Here is a 22,591-nt window from a genome sequence, read left to right as displayed (position 1 = left end):
GTTTCTTTCATGCCATCAACTGCTGATTTATTTTGTGGTCCCCGCCGACCAGGACAATGGTTTACACTTCGTATAGCGTCTCTCATTTAGCTGGAATTGTGCACATCAAATTAAAATAGGCGGTGCTTGTGTCTCATAAATATTAATTGCCATCTTTTGATAATATATAAATAGAAGAATTGTCTTGATTATCAACATATCTTTCTTACATCTCTTCAGAGAAAGAAGTGCTCCTTTGCAGAGGACAAATCTTGATACATCTGTCAATCTTTATATTGGAAATTTGAATTTATCAAAATGGAATGTGATAAAGCTCGAGCTCAATCTGTCCTGCTTTTCAACTCTGTTCACCAGGGGCATGTAAACGTTATCAGAAAGCTACTGAAAGCAGGAACAAATCCAAATGTCTTTGATGGGAATGGGGAACCTCTTATCTTTGTTCCAGTTGTTAATGGAGATTATGATACTCTCGAAGTACTTTTGGAGAGTGGTACGTTATTTTTCTACTCATTTTTAATACAACCAGGTAAAATTATTATTTTATTAAAAATTTTGAACTCAATAAAGGGTTAATCTAAATTTGGCTGGGTTTTTTTTTTAGATGTTTGTGACATCAATCTCAAAAGTTTAGATTCTGCAACCTCAGCTTTGACAACAGCCGTGGGATTAGATGATCTCGAAATGGTGAAGTTTCTCATCAAAGCAGGAGCCAATGTTGATTGCATTGATGAGTCTGGGAAAACTCCTCTCCTCCTAGCGCTTCAAGAGGGAAAATTCAGGATTGCCCAGTATCTCATGAAACAAGGCAGCAATGTTAATATTGTTGATGGACTTGGTCAATCAGCATTATTCTTGATTGCCAATGGAGGCAATAATGATTGTTTGAAGACAGTAAAGAAGCTTATGAAATGTGGTAAGTAACATTTTTTTGTTCGGTTAAATATCATACATAGAATGGTATGAATTTGTTGAAGTCAAAAATTTGTTAAAGTATAATGTAAGTTGTCTCTTAATTAACATGTCATTATATTTATAGGGTATTTCCTCGAGAAAGATTCAGCGTGGATTTCCCCTGATGAATTGGACTTGGAGAAATTCCAAACTGCATCCAAAGTTAACAAACTTTTGAAGAAATTTGCAGCAAAAATGCTGTCTTTCCCCTCTATCCAGAGTTCTATGAAACTTTGTAACTCTGCAACCTGAACAGACGCAGCTGACACACCGGCACTGCAATCTCAATGCAATGCAAGAATACACGGGCCGCAACATTGGAAAAAATGTCTCCAAGTTCAGTCTTTGTACTGTATGGAAGACGCGGTGACCAAAATAAGCTATGCTGCATTATGAAGATGTTAACGCTTTCGCAACAAAATAGTGTTCAACGAGTTGGGAAAAGAACTGTAGTTGAACTCTGATTCACCCATGACATTTTGTCTAATGATCAAGGATAAACCTACAGTTCATTTACATGTATATGCATTGCTTTTGGTGAACATTAAAACATATTTTATGATTTTCTTTTGATTTTTCTGTCTCTTTTGACGAATGGCGGAAGCATATAAAAGGTTTGCTGATTCGTAATAAATATAACATTTACGTTCTTAGTTCAGAAAAGAGAAATTTTATTCTGATATACTGAAATTCGACGAAAAGATACCAAGAACATTTTAGACTTTTAAAAGGAAAGAGGTAAAGATAACAAATTGTGATCAATTTTATAAATCCTGTAAAAACACTAAATGAACAGGGCAAAAACACGGACCTCCAAACCTAAGAACGATAGAGGTAGGAACGAGATATCACCCTCGTTAGAGAGCTATCTAGTATTACTTGGATATTTTTATTCCGCTCTTTTCAACCAAGTTGAAAGTAAACTTTAAGCCGAAGCAGTAGGTTTGAATTGTCAGAAGTTAAAAGTTCTTCAGGACTTTTTAGTAGCCACTTGAACCTCGATCCGCTTTCTACAAATAGTTAAATACGAGCATACCAATGCAGAAAGCATGGAAGTCAAATATATTAACATACTAATGCAAAAAAGCAAAGAAAAATATGTCAGCATACTAATACAGAAAGCAAAGAAGTCAAATATGTAAGCATACTGATGCAGAAAGCATCAAAATTTTTAAAAAACTTACGTTTGGAATTGTAAAGAAAGAAAACATCATGGTCTTCTATAAAGGTGTGGATTAGTACTTATAATGTAAATGTGCTTTCTGAGATCCGACGAGTATTTTATATAAAGATTATACATATAACTATAATATGTCAGGAGATGAAATTAGTCCAGTGGTGCATATAACACCTATATGTAAGTCCTCGGTTGAGCAGAGTTTGCATACTGCTGCAGGAAACATCAACTGAAAATTTGTAAAACTTGCATAAAAACAGAATCAGATCAAATTTGCTATGAAGGTTTGTCTAAGTGTGAAAATTGTAATTATATTTATAATCTATTTGTTTAATTTTTCTTTGGTTTTCCTGAACAATTAAGTAATAAATGTTAATAATTATGTTAGGTCGATAAACTGTTGTTTATGAGGGAATTCTGCTAATCTATCTATAAATGACATTATAAGATAGAACAGAAAAGAAATAACGGGACTTTACGTACAGATTTTCATTTTCATCCAATGAAATGAATTACTAATTTCTTGATGAAAAAATGCCTCTGGTGTCATGAACTATCTAAGAAAGGACAAAATGGACAATAAACCAATTCCGGGAAAACTTTAAATGTCAATAACAGTATCATTACTCTGTGGTGAGATATTAAATGGGGAAAACGTTTATGATTCCACTAATTTGAAGGTCAAATAAGATAAACGATTTCGCTATTTTTAAGTTGAGATTTGAGGTGGATCCCCAGCGTTGAATTTTATTAATTAGGAAAAGTTTTTAAAAGATAAAAGGCTATCAGAAGACATATTTAAAGGCTAGCATACACTGAATTTAAAATGCTACTTATTTTACTATATCTTCCTTCGTATAAAAATATTAACATGTAAATTTTGCATATAGCTTCATCAAGTATTTCATAGTTTGCAACTTTACAAGGTTCATAAAGTTTGTTAAATATTTAATGTATATTTAATATAATAAAATAAAAATATTGATTTAATATGATAATATTTAAAATATTTCTGCATGCAAGAAGCATTGTTTCTTCAAATTACGAGGGCCGTTCAAAAATTACGCGGACTTGTTGCACAGAAAATATATGTGACGACATAATCAAGCAAAAAGTCACAAATAATATAAAAAATCTTTACATATATGGTCATTAAAATTTCATATCAAAATATTTTAAATTTGTATCAATTTCAGGTGATTTAACAGGACATATCATGAAGTCACGGCGCAGTAAAGCATTCAACGTCACGGACATTTTACAAAATGGGAGCTTTCATTTTCTCAATATTTTACCTTAGTATTTGATACTGTATAGATTGGGTTACCTTATCCACTCAGAATAAACATCCATATACCATTTCTGATCCAGCTTAAAAACTATAAAACTAGTATTGTGTGCTCTAGTTTGTGTTAAACTTCAAAACTGCAGATATTTCTGAAGTCATCTTTGAGGTCAGTCGATCTCAATCACATTCTTAACAGCCCAGATAAGTGTTTTGTCAATGAATTTCATCCATATTTCCAGAATTGCAATTTTGACTAAGGTCTAACAGTCTAAAATTCTTTCTTACATTTTGTAGAGATGTGCTGGTTTACTACATGTTTCATCAGGCTTATTTTGGGTCTCTGTTGGCGTTTTCCAAGCATGATTCATGATTTGATAAAAGTGCGCTGCTCCGTCAATACATGAGACGTCACTTTTGCCGTTGATTTTGTAGGGGTCACATCAGAGAAAAATTACAATATTTCTGTTAGTACTTCAAATATTACGTTAGAAATCTAGATACTTAATAATGCAACAATAAAAAAGAAATTTTAGAGAAAATTGTTGAATAATATCGTAAAATATGGAAAATAAATGAATAAAATTTTTGATACCGCATGTTTGTTTTTCAACATTATTGCCGTGCTCCGTACATCACCATCAGCAGTATCAAAACAGGAATAATTTTATGAGATATTAAATAAAATAAAAAAAATACCAAGAATTTATTGGAATCTTTAAGAAATATGTTCCTGTGAAGTTTCAATTCTATATGACGTCTGTAAGAGTAAATAATAGCAGAGTCCGCGTAATTTTTGAACGGCCCTCGTAGTACCGTCGAGGATATATTTGATTAGCGAAGTAGTTAAAGTCTCCGACCTTTTTTTATCTAAACAAAATAGAAGTTGAAAAATGAGGTGATTAGGCTTGGAAGAATATAAATATCAGTCCTCTCCCTCAGGTCAAGCCCTCAATACAGGGGTTCCGATTCAGCTTGAACTTGACCACAAATCATTGATAAAAATGTTATCCCTCTTTTGAACAGTCATTAAACTTACTTTACTGAAATAAGACCAAGCTTTTTATCTGCAGAAGTATCACCGTATTTTTATTTTATTTACCCTTTGATAAAATATAACATACAGACACTTTTCTGGACACAGGCTTAAATCTTTTATGCAGGTCTAATGTTCAGAACGTATGTTTATCTATCTAATAAGGAGTGTTTAAAAGTTCAGAAACCTTTCTGTACCAAGTTGTTACTTTATACGCTACTCAATCAGCCTATTTGGTATGTAATGTTGGCAAGGTGAATCTGGAAAGAGGGGCCAAGTTAAGGACAAAGTATACTGCATTACAATATGTTACAAAATGTTAGGCCATTATTTTGAATTGTCTACATTTTTTTCTGTTCACCCGATCATGGCAAGAAACACACTGCAGATGTGCCTGGTTGACAGGGGATGCTTATTTAGTCCTCCAAGGTACTTTTCCCAACCTCTGATTTTTAGAGGTCCGTGTCGCTCTGCTCATAATTACACTGTTTGAATTGACTTCTGACAATGATAATGCGTTATTTACAAGTAAAAAGATAGATCTCAACTTATTATACATATGAAGTATATAAAATAAAGTACGTATCTTAAATGCGTGTCCTTAATGTACGCTCGAGTCTTGCCAAGTATAAAATGTTTGCAAAAAATTATCAGTATGGTCATAATGGTGTTGAATGGTTGGTACTTGGAACCGTTTGAAATGAGAAAAATGTTGATACTGTAAGATCTCAGTCTTCTTTATTTTCATAAATTTGAGAATAAAAATTAGAGAATACTTATTTAATACCTATGAAAATAAAGAGATTCATTCATAAACAACTAGCAGGATCTGATGAGTGCATGATTCATTTTATCTAAAACAAACAATTTTTTGTATGAAAGAAGTCTTTTAAAAAAGTATACATGTATCTTTACTGTCGAGAGAAAAAGTCTCAGTCTTCAGATGCCAACATTCATTTCATACATTAGGTTCATAACTTAAGATTTTATACATGTTCTTTACATTAGGTTCTTTAATTAAACTTTTACTCATTTTAACTTTTGCGATTCTTTACTTGATATTTCTTAAATAAGTTTCTTTACTTGAAATAACTAAGAAGATTTTGTGTTGCTGTTAAAAGTAAAGAAACTTTCAATGCTTTCAATCGATTGTAAAATAAAAACATCTTTCAGACATGCTATGTGAACTTTATAGTAATGTATGCTTTTGTCATCTGGTGAAATCAAGCTTCTGAATTTTCACACCTTGAATAATGGTTATACAACATAAGATCACTAATTGTGGCAAAGAAATAAAAATAAGTTATTAATATACACATTACAATAATCATCGTTGATGATTAATTCCTAATATATGATCAAAGTAAAGAAATTCTTTTTCTTCTTCAGATATGCATTTAATTATGATCATGTTTAAACTTTATCATTAATTAAATCTCTCTCCCTAACCTTTTTAACGAGATAGAGAAATAAAGGAATGCAAGCTAATATAAAAACTTTCATATGATTATTAAAAAATTGAAAAAAGTTGAAGATATCGAACAGTGATTGATCTCATAAATCCTTTAATCAATACAAATTGTGAACAGGGCAAAAACACCGACTACTGGAAACATCAGAAATTGGATCAGATGTCGAGGTGGAATTAGCATCTCCTGTCCACCGGTCACACTTACCGTGAGACCTCTGTATTAGTCAGGTAAACGGAGTAAAGTAGTTAGAATCAGCATAAAAAAACAATGACATAACAATTGGTATGAATATATTTACAAACGAGAACCACTATAACCACCATATAATTTGCAAACTGCTGACATTAAACGAGATTGTTGAAAGTCTTGTAACATCAATATGTTTGTCAGCAACCTGCCTCGGTTTTAAAACGCCTTTGCGTATCGAATCAGCTGAGAGACAAAAACACCATATACAGGTGATGATGGAAGTTACATGTACTACATAAATAAGGGAAGATATTCGATTTTTGATTCTCGACCGACAGTTTAACCTTCATGAATTATAATCTTTATGTACATTATTTTTAAAGAATAACCACGCATTCTTATCAACTTATATACTTTTTAGAAAGAGTAATAAATATATGAAGTATGATTTAAGAAATCATTTTAATGGTTACACTTGTTTCACTGTATAACTTGAATGAGGCCATGCTCTCTAGATAAAGAAGCGGTTTATAAAAAATGCGTAAACTGTTTAAACTTAGGTAATACAAGTATAACTTGAGAAGCTTAAAATTTACTTATATTTGATTTTATATCATTTAATGTAAAATAGACAATTTCTTTGAAAAAAGACTTTAAGTGATTGAAATGTTTTACGGATCGTAGGTCACACGCGGTATACGGTACAAACTATTTTTTTTACTTACCTAATGTCTTGTTACGACCAAAATTAAATTATACTCTATTTAAAACTTAGTATGCATTTAGTTTCTGTTGCTGTTAACAGCTATTCATACCCTGCAACACATTCATATAATAATATTCTAACATTATATGAAAAGCTTTTCAAAAGCCTATATATGTTAGCATTTTCATATATAGAGGTCAAGCAGATAGTATCATTGAAATACACATTGATTTCTCAATATTAATACATGCAATATTAAATATAAAACATATCACTTGATCGAAATATCTTTTATCATTTAGTTATGTCAACTGAAAAAAAGAAGATTACAAGATATACAGAATGTACGTTTGTCAACGTAAATCTATAAATGAGATAATTATCTAGAATGAATTAATTCTATTTAAAGCATAGTATATTCAAGTATATTCTTTTTTTTCTACTACAAGGTAAAAAGAAAATCAAGATGACATTTTTAAATTTGTTACTCGTTCATAATGACCGCAATTAACTGGTCATTTTGAAACAAATGTTTACATACAGAAAATTCATAATAACTGATATACCTCGTTTTAACCACAGTGATTTTAGAAAGAGGAAGTACTCAAACCTATCTCAAAGCAAGGATGCACGAGTTGTTTCTCTTTTTGTCTCTAGGTTGTATGAAGGAGTGAATACGTGCTTTTCATTTCACAGAAATCAAAAACTTTTGCAATAAATCCTTTTAACAAAAATAACTTTGAACAAAAAATCACGATTGATATTTATACTGATGTATTTTTCCTAAAAGTATTTCAGTCGTTTGTGACATTAGATAGTTTCAGTGTCATAAAAATTCAGTTAAAACCATATATGCTTTAAATCTTTTTTAAAAAGCAAAAAATGAATTCCAGCATTAATACTCTATAACCAGAAGGTTTGCCTGAGTATTTAAGACAATTTTGCATGTAGAGCTTTAGGTTTGAATACTAGTATTGGATTTAGGCAAATTAAGTTCCCGACACAAACTATTTAACACAAAGCTATCTATCATTATGTAGTAAATGTTTTATCCACCTGTTGAATTTCATGTGTAGATAAAATGAATTGATCTAATAAGGTAAACCCATTTAACATAGTCAAAACAGAGCTTCGAACGTCATTTGTTTGTTCTCCCTTTCCAACACCTGACCCATGGGAGTCTGATAATAATAATGAGTAGTCCGATTACCCTAAAAAAACAGTTACCTTATCTGACGTAACCTATTTTTTTTTCTGAGTATTACAAATTCAATCAGGCCAGATAGCCTAAATACTGTAGATTCCTAAATATACGCGAGGAACTAATTATCGCGCATTTTCGCGAGAAGCACCACTCGCTAAATAAAAATTACCTACTCTTAATCTTATGGTTCTGAAGTCAATGTAAAATCTCCTGATCAACCCTCCAATTGCGATTTATTGTTCTCGCTATTGGACGTCTAAGAGTTATTTCGCGATATTAAGTACTCGCGTAAAATAGGGAATCTAAAGTTCAACAAAAATACATACGTTGATAAAATGTTACACTTCTTTTTCAATGTTGCAATATTTAAAAGAAAACCTTTCACTAAGTGTAAAATTAAATTATATGCACACTAGAAAGAAAACAAATCCAATGCACCGATATTGCAATTCTAAACAAAGAATGATCTTCACTGTCGCTAAAGAAATTGCAATAGTATGGACTTGAAATGTCCATTCTTTATGTAGAGTAAGCGCCTTAAGAAAGAGGTCCAAAAAGGAAAGATAAAACTCGATACTATCAATAGTTACTTCCATTCATATGTCGACACGATATATCCCAGTGAAATTAAAATAAAAGACACCACAGAGTCTGCCACACCCGTTTATATTTGGATATTTCACTGACTATAGCCAATAGGGGACAATTAATAACTAAATTGTATAACAAACGAGATGACTTCAGCTTTTCCATCGTCCACTTTCCTTATTTATGTAGTAATTTTCTGCAATCACATGCATAAGATGTTTACGTTTCCTAGCTTATTCCATTTTTAAGAGCATTCTCTGAGAACGATCAATTTTTAATCCAAGGCAAGCTATTGACAGATAAGTTGATGTAACAGGGATTTAAAAAGTTCGTTTTAAGTCAGCATTTCGTAAATTCTATGGTCGTTAGAATTGCCGTGTTAGCAAACATAACCTATCACTGGGTCGTATTTGGACTGTTGTGTTTCATATTGATTGTAAAGCCTTTGTTTTATACTAAATTTGACCATGGAATGTTTCGTCTACCTGATCAATACATGTACATAGGGCTCACGGCGGGTATGACCGGTCAACAGGAGATGCTTACTCCTCCCAATTACCTGTCCCATCTCTGGAATTTCCATGGGTCCGTGATTTATGCTCTGCTCACTAATTGTATTGTTTTTAGATTTTTATAAGATTGATCACTATTCATTTCTTCAGCTTGTCTTCACTTATTCGATTCGAAATAGGTGATATCACTTTTACGATTGGTGGTATCACTAATTCAAATCGAATAGGTGATATCACCTATTCGAATAAGTGATATCATCAATTCAAAAGCTGAATAGATCATATCACCAATTCGAATAGGTGATATCACAAATTTAGTAGGTAATATCACGTAAAGGGGCTTTGACAATGATTTGAAGTTAATATTTTCTCAAAATTTCGGTAAAATATCATGACTTATATATTGACAAAGCATTTCACACCAAAATACAATAAAAGCGTGTTTAGAACTTCTTTTATCTGGAAATTATTAAAACTATGAATTGCGGGACGCGTCTGATTGACACATATTTTTCACTTTCACGAAAGTAGACTTTTTCCTTAATACTTAAAGAGTAGAAATTTTATTGTGTTTTATTAAAAAATGTCCAAACTATAATCCGGAAAATCAAGAGTAGAAATGTGAAAAAAGCAAAACTAACTCACCAGTATTGTCTGTCCGTGCTCGGTGATGTGTACAGAGTAACCAAATTAAACAAACCAGGTAAAACGTTAACATTAACAATAACTGAGCTCGTGTCCTGTTTACAAACACGATGTTTGACGTGTTGTTATGAAGAATGTCGTTGTCATTGTATTCCAAGGATATTCATGCAAGTTCAATTCATTAATCTGAATTTTTTTAAATAAAATAGAACTTTGGTATTGTGTACAATGCAACTGTGTCCAGGCCCCTTTAATGACAGTAAATACCAAAACAGCCCCTCATATTTATTTAAGATAGACACAGAAGCTCTGTTAGAAATGTCCTAACAAGGATAGACTTAGGATTATTCTTAAGATAATTCTTAAATATTGTAACAGACTATGTTTATATGTACAGACTATGTTTATATAATAAAGAAAAATATTGATTGGTAATTTTCTTAATAACTTGTAAAATTAAATAAGACATGGGTATTCGTAAAACAATTGTCTAATCCTGTATTCTAAGATTTTTTCTTATCTTATAAATGAATTAATGGAATGTCTTTCTCTTCCCCTCTCCCTTTCTCTCTCTTTTAAAATGATAAACAATATATTTGTATATTTATATATAAAATTTAAATGTACCTAGACAATAAATTAAATAAATTTTATAAAATTAACAAAATGACTGACAAATAATCTTTTTATGACTAATCAAATAAGTCTTTTTCTTTAAGGATAACGTTTACTCAGATGACAAAAAATTTCACAGATAAGAATGAAAAATCGCCTATTGTACACCTATGATTTTTGTGTTATTATTCCCTTTTAAATATAACTAGGTCAATGACCTACTTTTCATGCTAGTGGCCCCTTAGAATTTCTCGGAAATTGCTCAATTTTTCACACTTCGACCAATATTTCTTTATTTCACAAACATAACAAGCAACAAAACTCTTAAGATAACAAAATATAATAGGAACGGCATAGTTTTGCTACATTTAAATAAACAATTAGACTTTGAGCCATAAACTTTTTCATTATTCCAGTCCGAATTTCCTCTGTCAATTTTCTGATTTTTACCAATTTTTAATCTAATATTACAAAAATCTGAATGATAAGAACTCTAAATTACTTATAACTCTATTTTATTAGTCCCCTACCGGTGAAACCGGAGGGGACTATAGGTTTCCTCTGAGTCTGTCCGTCCGTCTGTCTGTCTAGCTGTCTGTCTGTCTGTCCGTCCGTCTGTCCGTCTGTCCGTCTGTCCCTCTGTCTGTCTGTCAGTCTGTCCCACTTGGTTTTCCGCAATTTTCTTCTAAACGCTTGCAGATATTGAGCTGATTTTTGGTATGTGAGTGTATCTTGATGAGTTACAGATCAAGTTTGCATTTCGTTCCGCTTCAATGATTTTTGACGGAATTACGAACTTCTCAATTTTCCAGGGTTTTCCGCACTTTTTTCCTAAACGCTTGCAGATATTGAGCTGATTTTTGTATGTGACTTTACCTTGATTAGTTATAGATCAAGTTTGCATTTCGTTCTGCTTCATTGATTTTGACGGAATTATGGCATTTTCAATTTTTAACGGGAACCAGATTACACTTGCCGGTAGGGGACTAGTATTGCTAATGCAATACTCTCAGAATGCTTGTTTTTGTTGCCCTTATTTTGCGGGTAGAAAAATTTATATGAGGTCAATGATCAAATTATTAAGATATGCTGTCTGGAATGGTTTTTGTTCATATTTCTGAAATTCTTCATTGCATGTCATTCAATTATAAAAAAAAAAATACATGAGCTTTAATACACATAATATTTGCAAAATGATGTTAAAAACACATATCATAGAATCTTCACTTTGTGAATGATATTGCAAGAAAAACGTTTTGTGATAAAGATGAAAAATCAAAATTTAGTCCGATTTTCTCTGCACCACCATATATTTTACTTTTGTTCTTGCATATTTTCTTCAAATAATAAAATATAAAATTTTCAAATTGAATTTTATTTATACTTGGTTATTTTGTCCATATAGAACAATTTTTGATTTAACATATTGTACTTCATAGTATTCCATTTCTTTAATCTGAATCCACGAGTAAATGTCATCCTTAACTTAGCTTTGGCGAAGTGGAGTGGGGGTCAGCCAGATAATGCCTGACAAACAAAAAAAAACGTTCCTGTTAAACTTTCTGAGGCGTGAAATAGAAGACTTTCCATGAGTCGATATAATTTGTAAAAGGAGGAGGAGGGGGTAAACAAAAAAATAAAAATAATAAAGGAAATAAGGGAAAAAGTAAAGGGAAGACCCCCCAACACGTGTCTGACAGGAAATAAACGGTTGCACAAAATTTGGAGTCTCTTAAGTTCATTTCATGACAAGTCTTGCAATGTCCTAACTTTATGAGAAATCCTAGCATATGTTTAAGTTATGAAAGATTCGATGACCTCACTTAGGACTAGATGATATCTCTATTAAGATATATCTTTGTCCTAACATTGCTCCGATAGCATGCCTGCAGAAGAAAAACCTCAAAAAAGAAAGAATGAAAAAAAGGAATATACATTGTTAAGTTAAGAAGCCTGATTTTATTTAATTATTAAAAAGAATATTATAAATATTCAATGACATGTAGACTAATAGAGTACTTAGATATATACTTCAAAATACGAAGTAGTGAAGCATAACATATTAATTAGTATACAGTAACGCGGATATAAACAGCTGAAAATAATGTTAACAAACCAACAACAATTAAACATTACAATGGCATATATCTGCTTTGGTCTAATTGATTCCTCACTCGACCAATGAGATCCTTTCCTTATTACCACACAGGTATAAAAGGGACTTCATTTCGGTTCAGCTACACAAAAGCTTTACTTGACGTCAAGTTAACGGTACCGGTCATTCAAAAAATACCAGGGAAATGGCAGCAAAATTTTCGGAAGCCATGAAAGTGACAAATATCTTAAAGATGATCGCAGAGAAAGTAAAATACATCCATGATTTGCAACAGACAGCAACAAAGGGAAAGAAGCGATGAGGGAAATAACTATAAATGTGGAAAGTATGCACAATTCAGCCCTGATGTGTCCAATCACTGGAGCGTAAACAGGCCAACTAGCTACACCGACATAAAAACGTTGTTTTCTGCAGCATGAAATACCACTATTCAACGCAAGGGACAAGAGACCCAAACTTGAAGCAGACACAGTAAAAGGATATGTTGACCAATTCCTGCTGTGACTGAGGTTGATCTATACTGGTGCGTGGGAGGAACCAGTAACCAGCAATGTCTGACTGAAACACAGCTTGAGAACTGTTGTTACATTTCCTTAATAAGCAATGTCTGATTGAAACACAGCTTGAGAACTGTTGTTACATTTCCTTAATATAAATGATGATCTGAAAAATTATGTAACAATTTTGTTACCTTAAAATTGTTGTCTTTACTATGGTTATTATTCAGTAACAATGCGTATCATTATCGAGTGATTTTTGTTTGTTTGTTCACAGCAGATTTTGAAAGCAAATGATTAGTTTTCATATCAAATAAATATATCAATAATTTACAGTATTGGTTATATATTATGAATAATATCACAAACAATATAGGAAATCATACATATCAACACCTAATATTCCTGTATTTTTTTTTCGACAAAATGAACTTGTAACTGAACTGTATAAGAAAAGAACAGACGATGTTTAACGCTGCTTCATAAGGATGCACATCATATTAAATGTTTATGTTGATACCGCCATTTAAATACTTCGAATAATGAGTACAGTGTGAGTTGTTTGGGAGTTGAATATGTTTCATGTTTACTAATATTTTAACTATTATACGAATACAATATGAGTATACAAATATGAGAGGGAGAAAATGTTAGAAACAGATTAGCAGATAGAATTCATACATTATACAGAGGAACACAAAGTAACAATACTTTCAAAATCCCCTCCCCCTCCAAATCTAATCTGTAATAAGGTCGCATCGTTGCTAAAGAAACCAGTGACATACGGTGTCACTTTAGAATGTTTTTTTTTAATATATAAATTTAATTTGTTTTTGGCAATTGTATTTCAAAATCAATTTTAAAATTCATCTCCACCCCGCAATGATTTAGTTTACCTTATCTTTATTGAATGTATTCACAAACATGCATGCATCAAATATTAGTACACGTCCGGACAGACAAATCGACGGAAGGACAAACTAAAAACTCTCTTAATATGAAAAAATATAAGCTCCTATGACTTTATATAAAAAAAGTAAACTCTTTGACTTTGTTGCTGAAACTCGGTAAGAAATGATATACATAATACGTTGAATGCATTGGCACTGTCAAAGCATGACGCTTATAATCGATGTACAGAGAAATGGCACCCTAAATAGGAGGAAGAAATCAGATTTTTTTTTTTTTTTTGAAATGCACTGAAGTTGAGGTAATATTGTTTAACTCAAGGTGAATCAGTGAATTAGTGCATATTTATATCGTTTGTTATTGTAGACCATCAAGTCAAAACAAAGTAAAGGAAGAAATAAAGCTTGTAAAAGAATGAGGAAAAACATTCTATTAACCCTAAAAGGTCGGCGGGCCCTTTTCACAAACACGGAGGAGATTTTATACACCAAAGTGTAAACATCTTTATCAGGATCACTTCATCAAACTAATGCTATTGTATTTATGTAAAAATAAATAAATAATTCATTAAAACACATCCATTGTACATACCAAAAAAAAATTAAGAGAGGAAGAGTAGGCTATATGACTCCTTGAACTGTCTACCATAATACAGATAGGTTAATCATAACACTTAGCTGACAAACGACCGCATGTTCGCTGTATGTAAACGAGCCAACGGCAGTTTATTGCCAATCTCTCGCCTAGTAATTGATTCGTGTCTCCACCAATGAAATCTTTATTTCTTTTAATTCAAAGGTATAAATGAAACACAGTAGTAACCTCTTTAATTCATTTTATATTTTTTCTCGACTGGCATGAATGTTGGTAATGGATATGTATTTTAGATTTATAAATTTGCTCGTCTGTCTGTCTGTTTTTTGTTAAATATAACCATTGTATGAAGAAGAAGTAAAACTTTTGAATGTTTTTGTTTTGAAGTACTTGATTACATTTTGTCAGTTCTTTTGTATTGCTTATTTGTGTGAACTCGACAATTGTATGTAGTCTTAGGAATGTTTTGGTAGATATTTTTATTTGTTCCTATTACATGTTTAGATGGTTGATCAAGACTTATTTGATCAATAAAATACATTTTCAACATATATGGTGTTTATGTTGTGTGGAGGTAAAGGAAGGAGGAGGCATAACTAATTTCATTGAATCTGACTTACAATTATACAAATCACTTCCGCTAAAGATGACATGACGTGAAATTGATTTAAATTCATGTATATATTTAAAACATATTTGCAAGGCAGAGTCGTTTTGAGACATGAAATGTCCTTTTTTAAAATGTTACCAATATAATGTTTTCACCCTAAACTTCCGTTTGTTAATGAAAAGGGCTATTTTCAAAGAAAGCTTACAATGCAGTGTCTGAATAAGACTGAATGGTTTACTAATACTGCTAGAAATGTACAAACGCAAGATCCTATCTGGAAAGAGATCTTCCGTATCAGTTTTTTTTTTTTAATACAAACTATGATTTATTCTTCTTTTTCATATACCTTTCCCTAAAATTTCAATTTAAAAAAATATATATATTTGTAGATAAACACATTTAAAACGAGTTAATGACTTTAATGTGAGAAAGCAAACGATACTGTTACTTTAAAAATCAGCATAATTAAGTGACCATGAGTAAATCAAATCTACAGATGAAAAAAGATGGTGGTTTGTTATAATAGCGCTGTTAATAAATATTTATGTCTTCCATAAGCCAGAATATTAAGATAAGAACCAATTTAATCACCAAAAACGAAGTGACTATATGACTATTTAGATACTAAGTAAATAACTTGACCATATTAAGGACATTGACAAGGTTCCTGGTTATCGCGTAGAATTTTTCAAGAACTCTTAAGTAGGTTTAATACAATGTACGACAAGCCATTACTACTTTTCTTTCTTGCTGTATAGATGATTCTACCCGTTGAAGGAAGTACACGTGCTTTTGTTTACCCGTGTAACATACGCTTTATTGGTTTTCACCGCTTAGAGAATTCTACACGGGAGATCACTCTCAATCACTATTTTATAAGTGAAAAAAAACCATGTATTAAACCTTTTTACTCCGGAAACACCTGATCACATGCCAATGTCCTTAGGAGACATCCTCAATCTTCATAGATTGTTATAATTTAAGCCAACAGTAATGTGGTTACTTGGTCAACAAACGAGGAAGGCAAGAAAAATATAAATATTGAGGAAAAAGGAAACTATGAGTAAAGTTTCCTGTAAGAAAAACAAAGGAGAGCAGCTTTCAATTTGTAGATAAATGCAAATAAACATGTAGCTGACGAAAAATCATTTACGCGTCGAATAAAGTTTTTTTTTTAAAATATACTTTCATGCACAGATGAACAATAATTTACTCCCTAAAATAAAGCTATATATTATCATTTAAATGTTTGCAATATAAAAACGTTTAGTTCCTTTGTGTAACCTCCCATCAATTAAAGAAAAAAAAATTATAATGTAAGTCATATAAGTACCAATTCTGATGCACCAGATGCGCATTTCGACAAATTATTACAAAAAGAAAGAAAAAAGAATTAAATAATACATGTTCAAAGTCAGAGGAAAATATCAAGAGGATCATTATTAACACAACAAAAATTAAATATTGAAATGTAGTTGAAAAAACACTATATATATATATATCAAAAAAATATCGTCGGGCATTCGGGGGAGGCATATGTTAATATTGATATGCTCAAATAATTGTTAGTGATACATTCATTCTTGCATACGCTGAAAATTCTATAAAAAGCTATATTATTTATCTTTCTTTCCTTGTGTTTTGTTTCTTATGTTACAGTTAAACTCTCTAAGTTGGTTCACAATTTTAATTTTTTCCTATAATTATGTATCTTTTTTTAAATGATACCTTAAGGTTTCATAAGGAGCTGTTTAATACTACGTTTCCATTATGAATACAGAGGGCTCACCACGGGTGTGACCAGTCGCAGAGATTGCTTTTTTCCTCCCTTGGCACCCTGTTCCACAACCTCTGGTGTTTCCAGGATGCGTGTTATTTCCCTGTTTACGATTTGAATTGTAAATAGTACTTGTAAGATTTATAAATGTTTGTTATCTTCACCTTTTTCATTGATGTACCAGTCCGTGCCTCCGCTGAGTAAAAAAGAATCATTTTAAGTTTATATCTAAGGCAAACATTATATCTGGCTTTTTTATGTAATCATTACAAAGGTGGCCTTGTCACAGCCTACATGCAAGTATATAAATGGTAAATTGAAAACAGGAAGACTTTCATTACCTTATCTTAGACTGATTCCTCATTCAACCAATGACTGTATAAAACTGAAATTGATAAGTAAAGATTAATGCATGTCAAACTTTAACATATATTTAGAAAGCATCTTTGGCCCAATGCAAGTGCCGTTGGGGCTTTTCATATTTTTTCTTACCAAATTAAATGTACATTAAAATTAATGACCAGAACCGATTTGCGTTGACGCGGGATGCATACATGTAGCACTTTTTGTATATTTCAACTTCTTTAAATGGCATAATTTTTTAATCACGACGCAAAGCAACCTTGATATAATTTTTTGTGTGTGTCAACATGCGCTGACTTAACACTAGCTAGCATATGTTTGTTTAAATATGACTGATAAAAAGTTAAATGGAAGTCCGTTAGTAGGATTTTTCAATATATTCAATGATATTCTCTGTTTAAGAATGCATACTCATAGTACAAGGGGTGATCAAAAAGTAACGAACTAACTGGATTACTTCCATAAAAGAAATAAAATTAGGTTTTAGTGTTCATTATTGTTTAAAGTAGTTCTCTCTGATTTTAATGCACATCTGCCACCGTCCTGTCCATGCGCGAATCACGTGATCCAGGCGGTCAAGTGACATGCTCCATGGCGTTCTGTTCACAGAAGCTGAGAGATTTTCCCCTGTCTTATATTTCTTACCATGCAATTTGTTTTTTATAGCAAGAACAGTCCATTTGTCAGAAATGGCCAAATTTTGGCAATAGGATGGGTGGATAAGGATATCCTTTCCCAGAATGAGCACGGTGACCATCACAACCCGAGTCCTCTGTCTTTGGAGCGTCGTTTATCCAATGCTGATAAAGTATGGGCGCCTTCTTTTTATCATATCTGATATGTTTAAATTCCAAAGTAAACAAAATTTTAGGGATTTAATAATTATATTATTGTTAAGATATTCAACTATTTTTTTTTATTATAGTACACCTCCCCTAGAATACAGTGCTTAGGTGGGGTCTTTAACTAGCTTAATGTCAATCGTGTTTGATCCTTTTCTTGCTGTTTTAGAAATGACTGTGATTATTGAAAGTTATGGCAGGAAACGATCACAATTCCATTCTATTTCAATGTTACTGTACGGTTGAGATGAATTGACTCATGCCATAGACCAACAGCTTATTTACTGGCTTCTAATATGGTTGACAAAGACAAGTGAAGCTGTTAAAAGGTCTCATTTAAGTAAAAAGATGAAACTTTTTTAGCGATGAAACAGTTACTGTTAAAATGAAAGACAAATAGGTTTACATTATCTAGCCGGTAATCAAACTTTTAGACCGTTCGTATTGAAGGCGACACTCACCCAGCATGATTAGAATAGCAAAAATGACACTTCTATGCGTCCATAGATTACTGTTGTAACTGACTGCGGAAACACAATGGCGAAGAATGAACAGGTTTGTGCATGTACTTCGTTGTAGTTTATTCTTGAAACCGCTATTAATGGTATAATATACCATTTTAAACTATTTTTTCTACGTTTAACGGTGTTGATTATTTTCAAAGTAACGACTCATAGAGAAGAAAAAAAACTTCCTTTTTTCTTATAAATACAGTCTGGAAAATTTGTAAAGTTACCTGATTCATTAACTCAAGTAATTGTAAGAAACAAGTTTATATTTGAAACTTAGGATTTAGTTCTACTTGAGTGATCCATATATATTATTATAACAGTAACTTGATCCGAAGAGTCGTATCACGTCAAGTTGACAGGCGCGGATCATCAGATCAAACGAGACGCGAAGCGTCGAGTTTGATCTGATGATCCGCGCCTGTCAACGAGACGTGATACGGCTCTTCGGATCAAGTTACTGTTATAATGATAAATTTATTATATACCCCCTTTACAACTAGCAAAATATAATAAAAGAAAACTTTTTGGATCAATTGCATAACTTTTAAACATCATAAACAAACCATTTTGTCAAGGAACTTTTTGATGCGCGAGAATAAAAACGTCATTTATCTGTGTACTACGTCATCAGTTTCAGAGAGGGGTGATATGGATTCAGAAAACCACAGTGTGGTGATCCGGAACGTCGGATCACACCGTCACGTGATTGCATAAATTCAACAGTAAAACTGAGTGACAAACAGTTGGGTATATAATAAAACTTATAATCATAGTTTCCTCTCTAAAGATAAAATTCTTCAGAACCATGTCAGTTTTAAAATATTTAAAATTCCTAATAACCAAAATGAAATTCAAATTACCATACAGCTACTGGATTTCAAAGACCCATAATAACCCTTACAAACAAAGATACACAGCAGAATATAGTATATGTTCTACAAGGCCTCGTTCTTTACTCCGCATGAAAATATAAACAGATATCAATGAGAAACTTCAGGATCGGAGTATTCGAGGAGTGATGTTAATCGGATGTGGTTATTAAAACTCTTTAAGTAACTTTTTAAAAAATATGAAATCACAAATTTTACAAAATCAATAGCATCAAAACGTACGTATTTCCAACACTTTATACAACCATTTCTCAGGATATGTTAAAGACTATGCTTTTTGACAACTATTTCTTCAATAAAAATGGAACACGTAAATTTACATACCTTATCTTTGGTCAAATGCAGACTTTTTTTGTAAAGACAAGTACACCAAAATTGTTATTAAAATGATGCTTGATTTTCTCATTGACAATATCTTCGTAATCTTTGGACGAAATTTTTTGAACAATCTGTTGGAAATCCCATCGGTCCTTATTGTGCCTCGTTATGAACCGACCTGTTTTATATTCCCATGAAGGATAATTTATCTAAAATGTCCACAGAAAAAGAAGAAGTCTCTTGCTGTGGCCTTCAATTCTCCATACTTATTTGATACTCACGAGCATGCTCCGAGTACGATCATTTTTTCAACCGAGACAGTCTACTGACAGATAAATTAATGTTACAGGCATTTCAACAACCTCGTTTAAAGTCAGCATTTCGTAAATACTATGGTCGTTATAAATAAAGATCGACCCTGTTAGCAAACATTTAAGAAATAAGGTATCATTTTTAAACATCTATCGGGATATAAATACGGGTTGGTCCTGAGATCAAATTCCATAAAGCCCGAAGGGCTTTATGGTTTCGGGCTTTATGGTAGATTTGATCTCGTACCAACCCTTATTTATATCCCGATAGATGTTTTAAAATGATACCTTATTACTTATATTTACATTTGTAACTTATTCATATTATTTATTAGCCTGATTATAACCTTTAACGCGTGAAATGTTTTATTTTTTCAAACTCAACGGCATGAGTTTGATCTATTGATTGCGCGTCGACCCTTTATGACGTCACTGAGAAATTACGTCGAACGTTTATGACGCGGGGAACCCGTGTTTATACGGATATAGATACGCGTTGCTTTTAATAGTGTTATATAAAGGAAAACATTTGCAAATGTAAATATTACCTGTCATTGTGCCGTATGTTGGCCGACGTATTTCATACCAATTGTTAGACCTTTGTTTTTATACTGAATTTGACTATGAAATGTTCCGTCTACCTGATCTATACAATGGGCTCACAGCGGGAATGACCGGTCAACACTGGATGCTTACTCCTCCTAGGCACCTGATTCCACCTCTGGAATTTCCAGGGGTTCGTGTTTTATGCCCTGCTCACAAATTTGTATTCATTATAGATTTTTATGCGATCGATCACTGTTCATTATCTTCACCTTGTCATAAAAATATATATACAACGTTTTATCAATGCACAATGTTAATCTTCATTCTACGTTGAATCGGTATATCCTATCCAACGCGAAATTAAAGACATCAGGGAGTCTGAAACATCTGCTTCATATTTGGATGTTTAACTTTGATGACTTTAACTTTTTTATCGTCAACTTCCCTTATTTATGTAGAAAAGTATAGCTATCATCTGCGTAAGGGGTTTATGTCTCCCAGTTGATTCGATACTGAAGAGCATGTTTTATGTAAGATCATTTTCTTAAAAAGGCAGGCTATTGACAAAGAAGTTGAAAATACCATGATATCTAAAACTTTGTTAAAAGTCAACATTTTGGAAATTCTATGGTCGATACAATGACCTTTTCTGTAGTTACCATCTATCGTTAATTCGAATGTTGACTAACATCTTTCATCCGAAGTGTTACGCCATTATTTTTTTTTTTTACTGAATTGTCTACAGATTTTTTCCATATACCCAATCATGACAGAGAGACCACAGCGGGTTTGACCGGTCGACAGGCGATGCTCACATCTGATCCCACCTCTGTTTTCAGAGGTCTGTGATTGCTCTGCTCACAGTTTGTATTGTGTGATTGGATTTGGGCATGGTTACTGGTCGTTATCTTCACATTACATTCGAAAAAATATAAATAAAGTAAAAGCCATCTAATTTGACCTGGATTAGGACACAAGTTATGTGACAAAATAGCCAGAGTGTCCCATTACAGAGTGTAAAGAACACTGAAAATAAAAGCGGAAATAAAAAAAAAATCATGGTCGGACCTAACAGTGACATAGATTGCACAGCTGTTGGATAAGATTTTATACTGTATACTAAAAAACGCGGTCAAGGAAAACAAGCGTGATATTATGTGTATTGTTGTATCTATCGTGCATCTTACTGCTTGGAATTTTTTTTAAACTTTAAAATATATAGCACCTCTAACTAAATATTCTCTCATCCCTTCTAGGATTCGATCTCAACAATAGAACTAGCTTAACAATAAATATACACGAGCCTGTAAGTTGTATACATATAAGACAATTTGAAAAGTTCTCATCGTGACTATCACTAAACCATAGCACTAACTTGTTATGTTAACTTATATTTTAAAATTTTTTCTTGTAAAATATAATCAATCAGGAATATATGTATTATTTATCACTTCGATCGGCATTTACTTAATTATTTTGGTGAACATGGACTTTGATAAGTTAGAATTAAGATTTTTAATAGACATGTCTTTGTATAATGTTTTTTGAATTAGTGGAAAATATTTAAAAACCAGTGACAGTGCATTTCATTCATGATCTGCTATTTTAACACTGAGTTTCATCAGATATCGTGCATTAAGATAGTATAATAGCTTAATCTGATTCTTTACTTCATAAGTGCACAACGAAGTCTTCATTTTATACATTTACTTAATGGCTGTATTCTTTCTATTTAAGGTGTTACTTAAGGTGTTAGTAGTACTGATAGTATTAATCCTTCTGATAAATGCAGCAGTCATTGTAAGTATGGTTTACTTCATACCAATGTTGCATTATTAACTTTTATTATAAATTTCTTCCCTTGTTTGATTGATTTATTTAAAAAAATGTACATGTATTAGTATTTTGCACATTTCAGGTCGTTGC

The 22,591-nt window shown here is 32.1% G+C and overlaps 2 protein-coding genes across 2 annotated transcripts in view; both read left to right on the top strand.

Annotated features, from left to right (window-relative positions):
* The first annotated feature begins 218 nt into the window (after window positions 1-218).
* On the top strand, window positions 219-1,518 carry LOC133179447 (ankyrin repeat and SOCS box protein 3-like). The gene is made up of 3 exons (XM_061314202.1): window positions 219-490; window positions 602-913; window positions 1,037-1,518. Exons 1-3 carry the CDS (start codon window positions 298-300, stop codon window positions 1,201-1,203), a joined length of 672 nt encoding a protein of 223 aa, XP_061170186.1. The 5' UTR covers window positions 219-297; the 3' UTR covers window positions 1,204-1,518.
* A 17,107-nt stretch (window positions 1,519-18,625) lies between these two features.
* LOC133179292 (uncharacterized) overlaps window positions 18,626-22,591 on the top strand; it is a 17,642-nt gene continuing 13,676 nt past the window's right edge. Inside the window, exons 1-3 of the mRNA XM_061314077.1 lie at window positions 18,626-18,643; window positions 22,403-22,465; window positions 22,584-22,591. The exon at window positions 22,584-22,591 is cut by the window's right edge and continues 268 nt beyond it. Coding sequence (XP_061170061.1) covers window positions 18,626-18,643; window positions 22,403-22,465; window positions 22,584-22,591 — 89 coding nt within the window. The remainder of the gene's footprint in view (window positions 18,644-22,402; window positions 22,466-22,583) is intronic.

Source organism: Saccostrea echinata, unplaced genomic scaffold (assembly GCF_033153115.1).
Source record: "Saccostrea echinata isolate AGI-Se365-2 ecotype Australia unplaced genomic scaffold, CSIRO_AGI_Sech_v1 ptg000004l, whole genome shotgun sequence".
Classification (NCBI taxonomy): Eukaryota; Metazoa; Mollusca; class Bivalvia; order Ostreida; family Ostreidae; genus Saccostrea; species Saccostrea echinata.
This window is presented reverse-complemented; position numbering and strand designations above follow the sequence as displayed.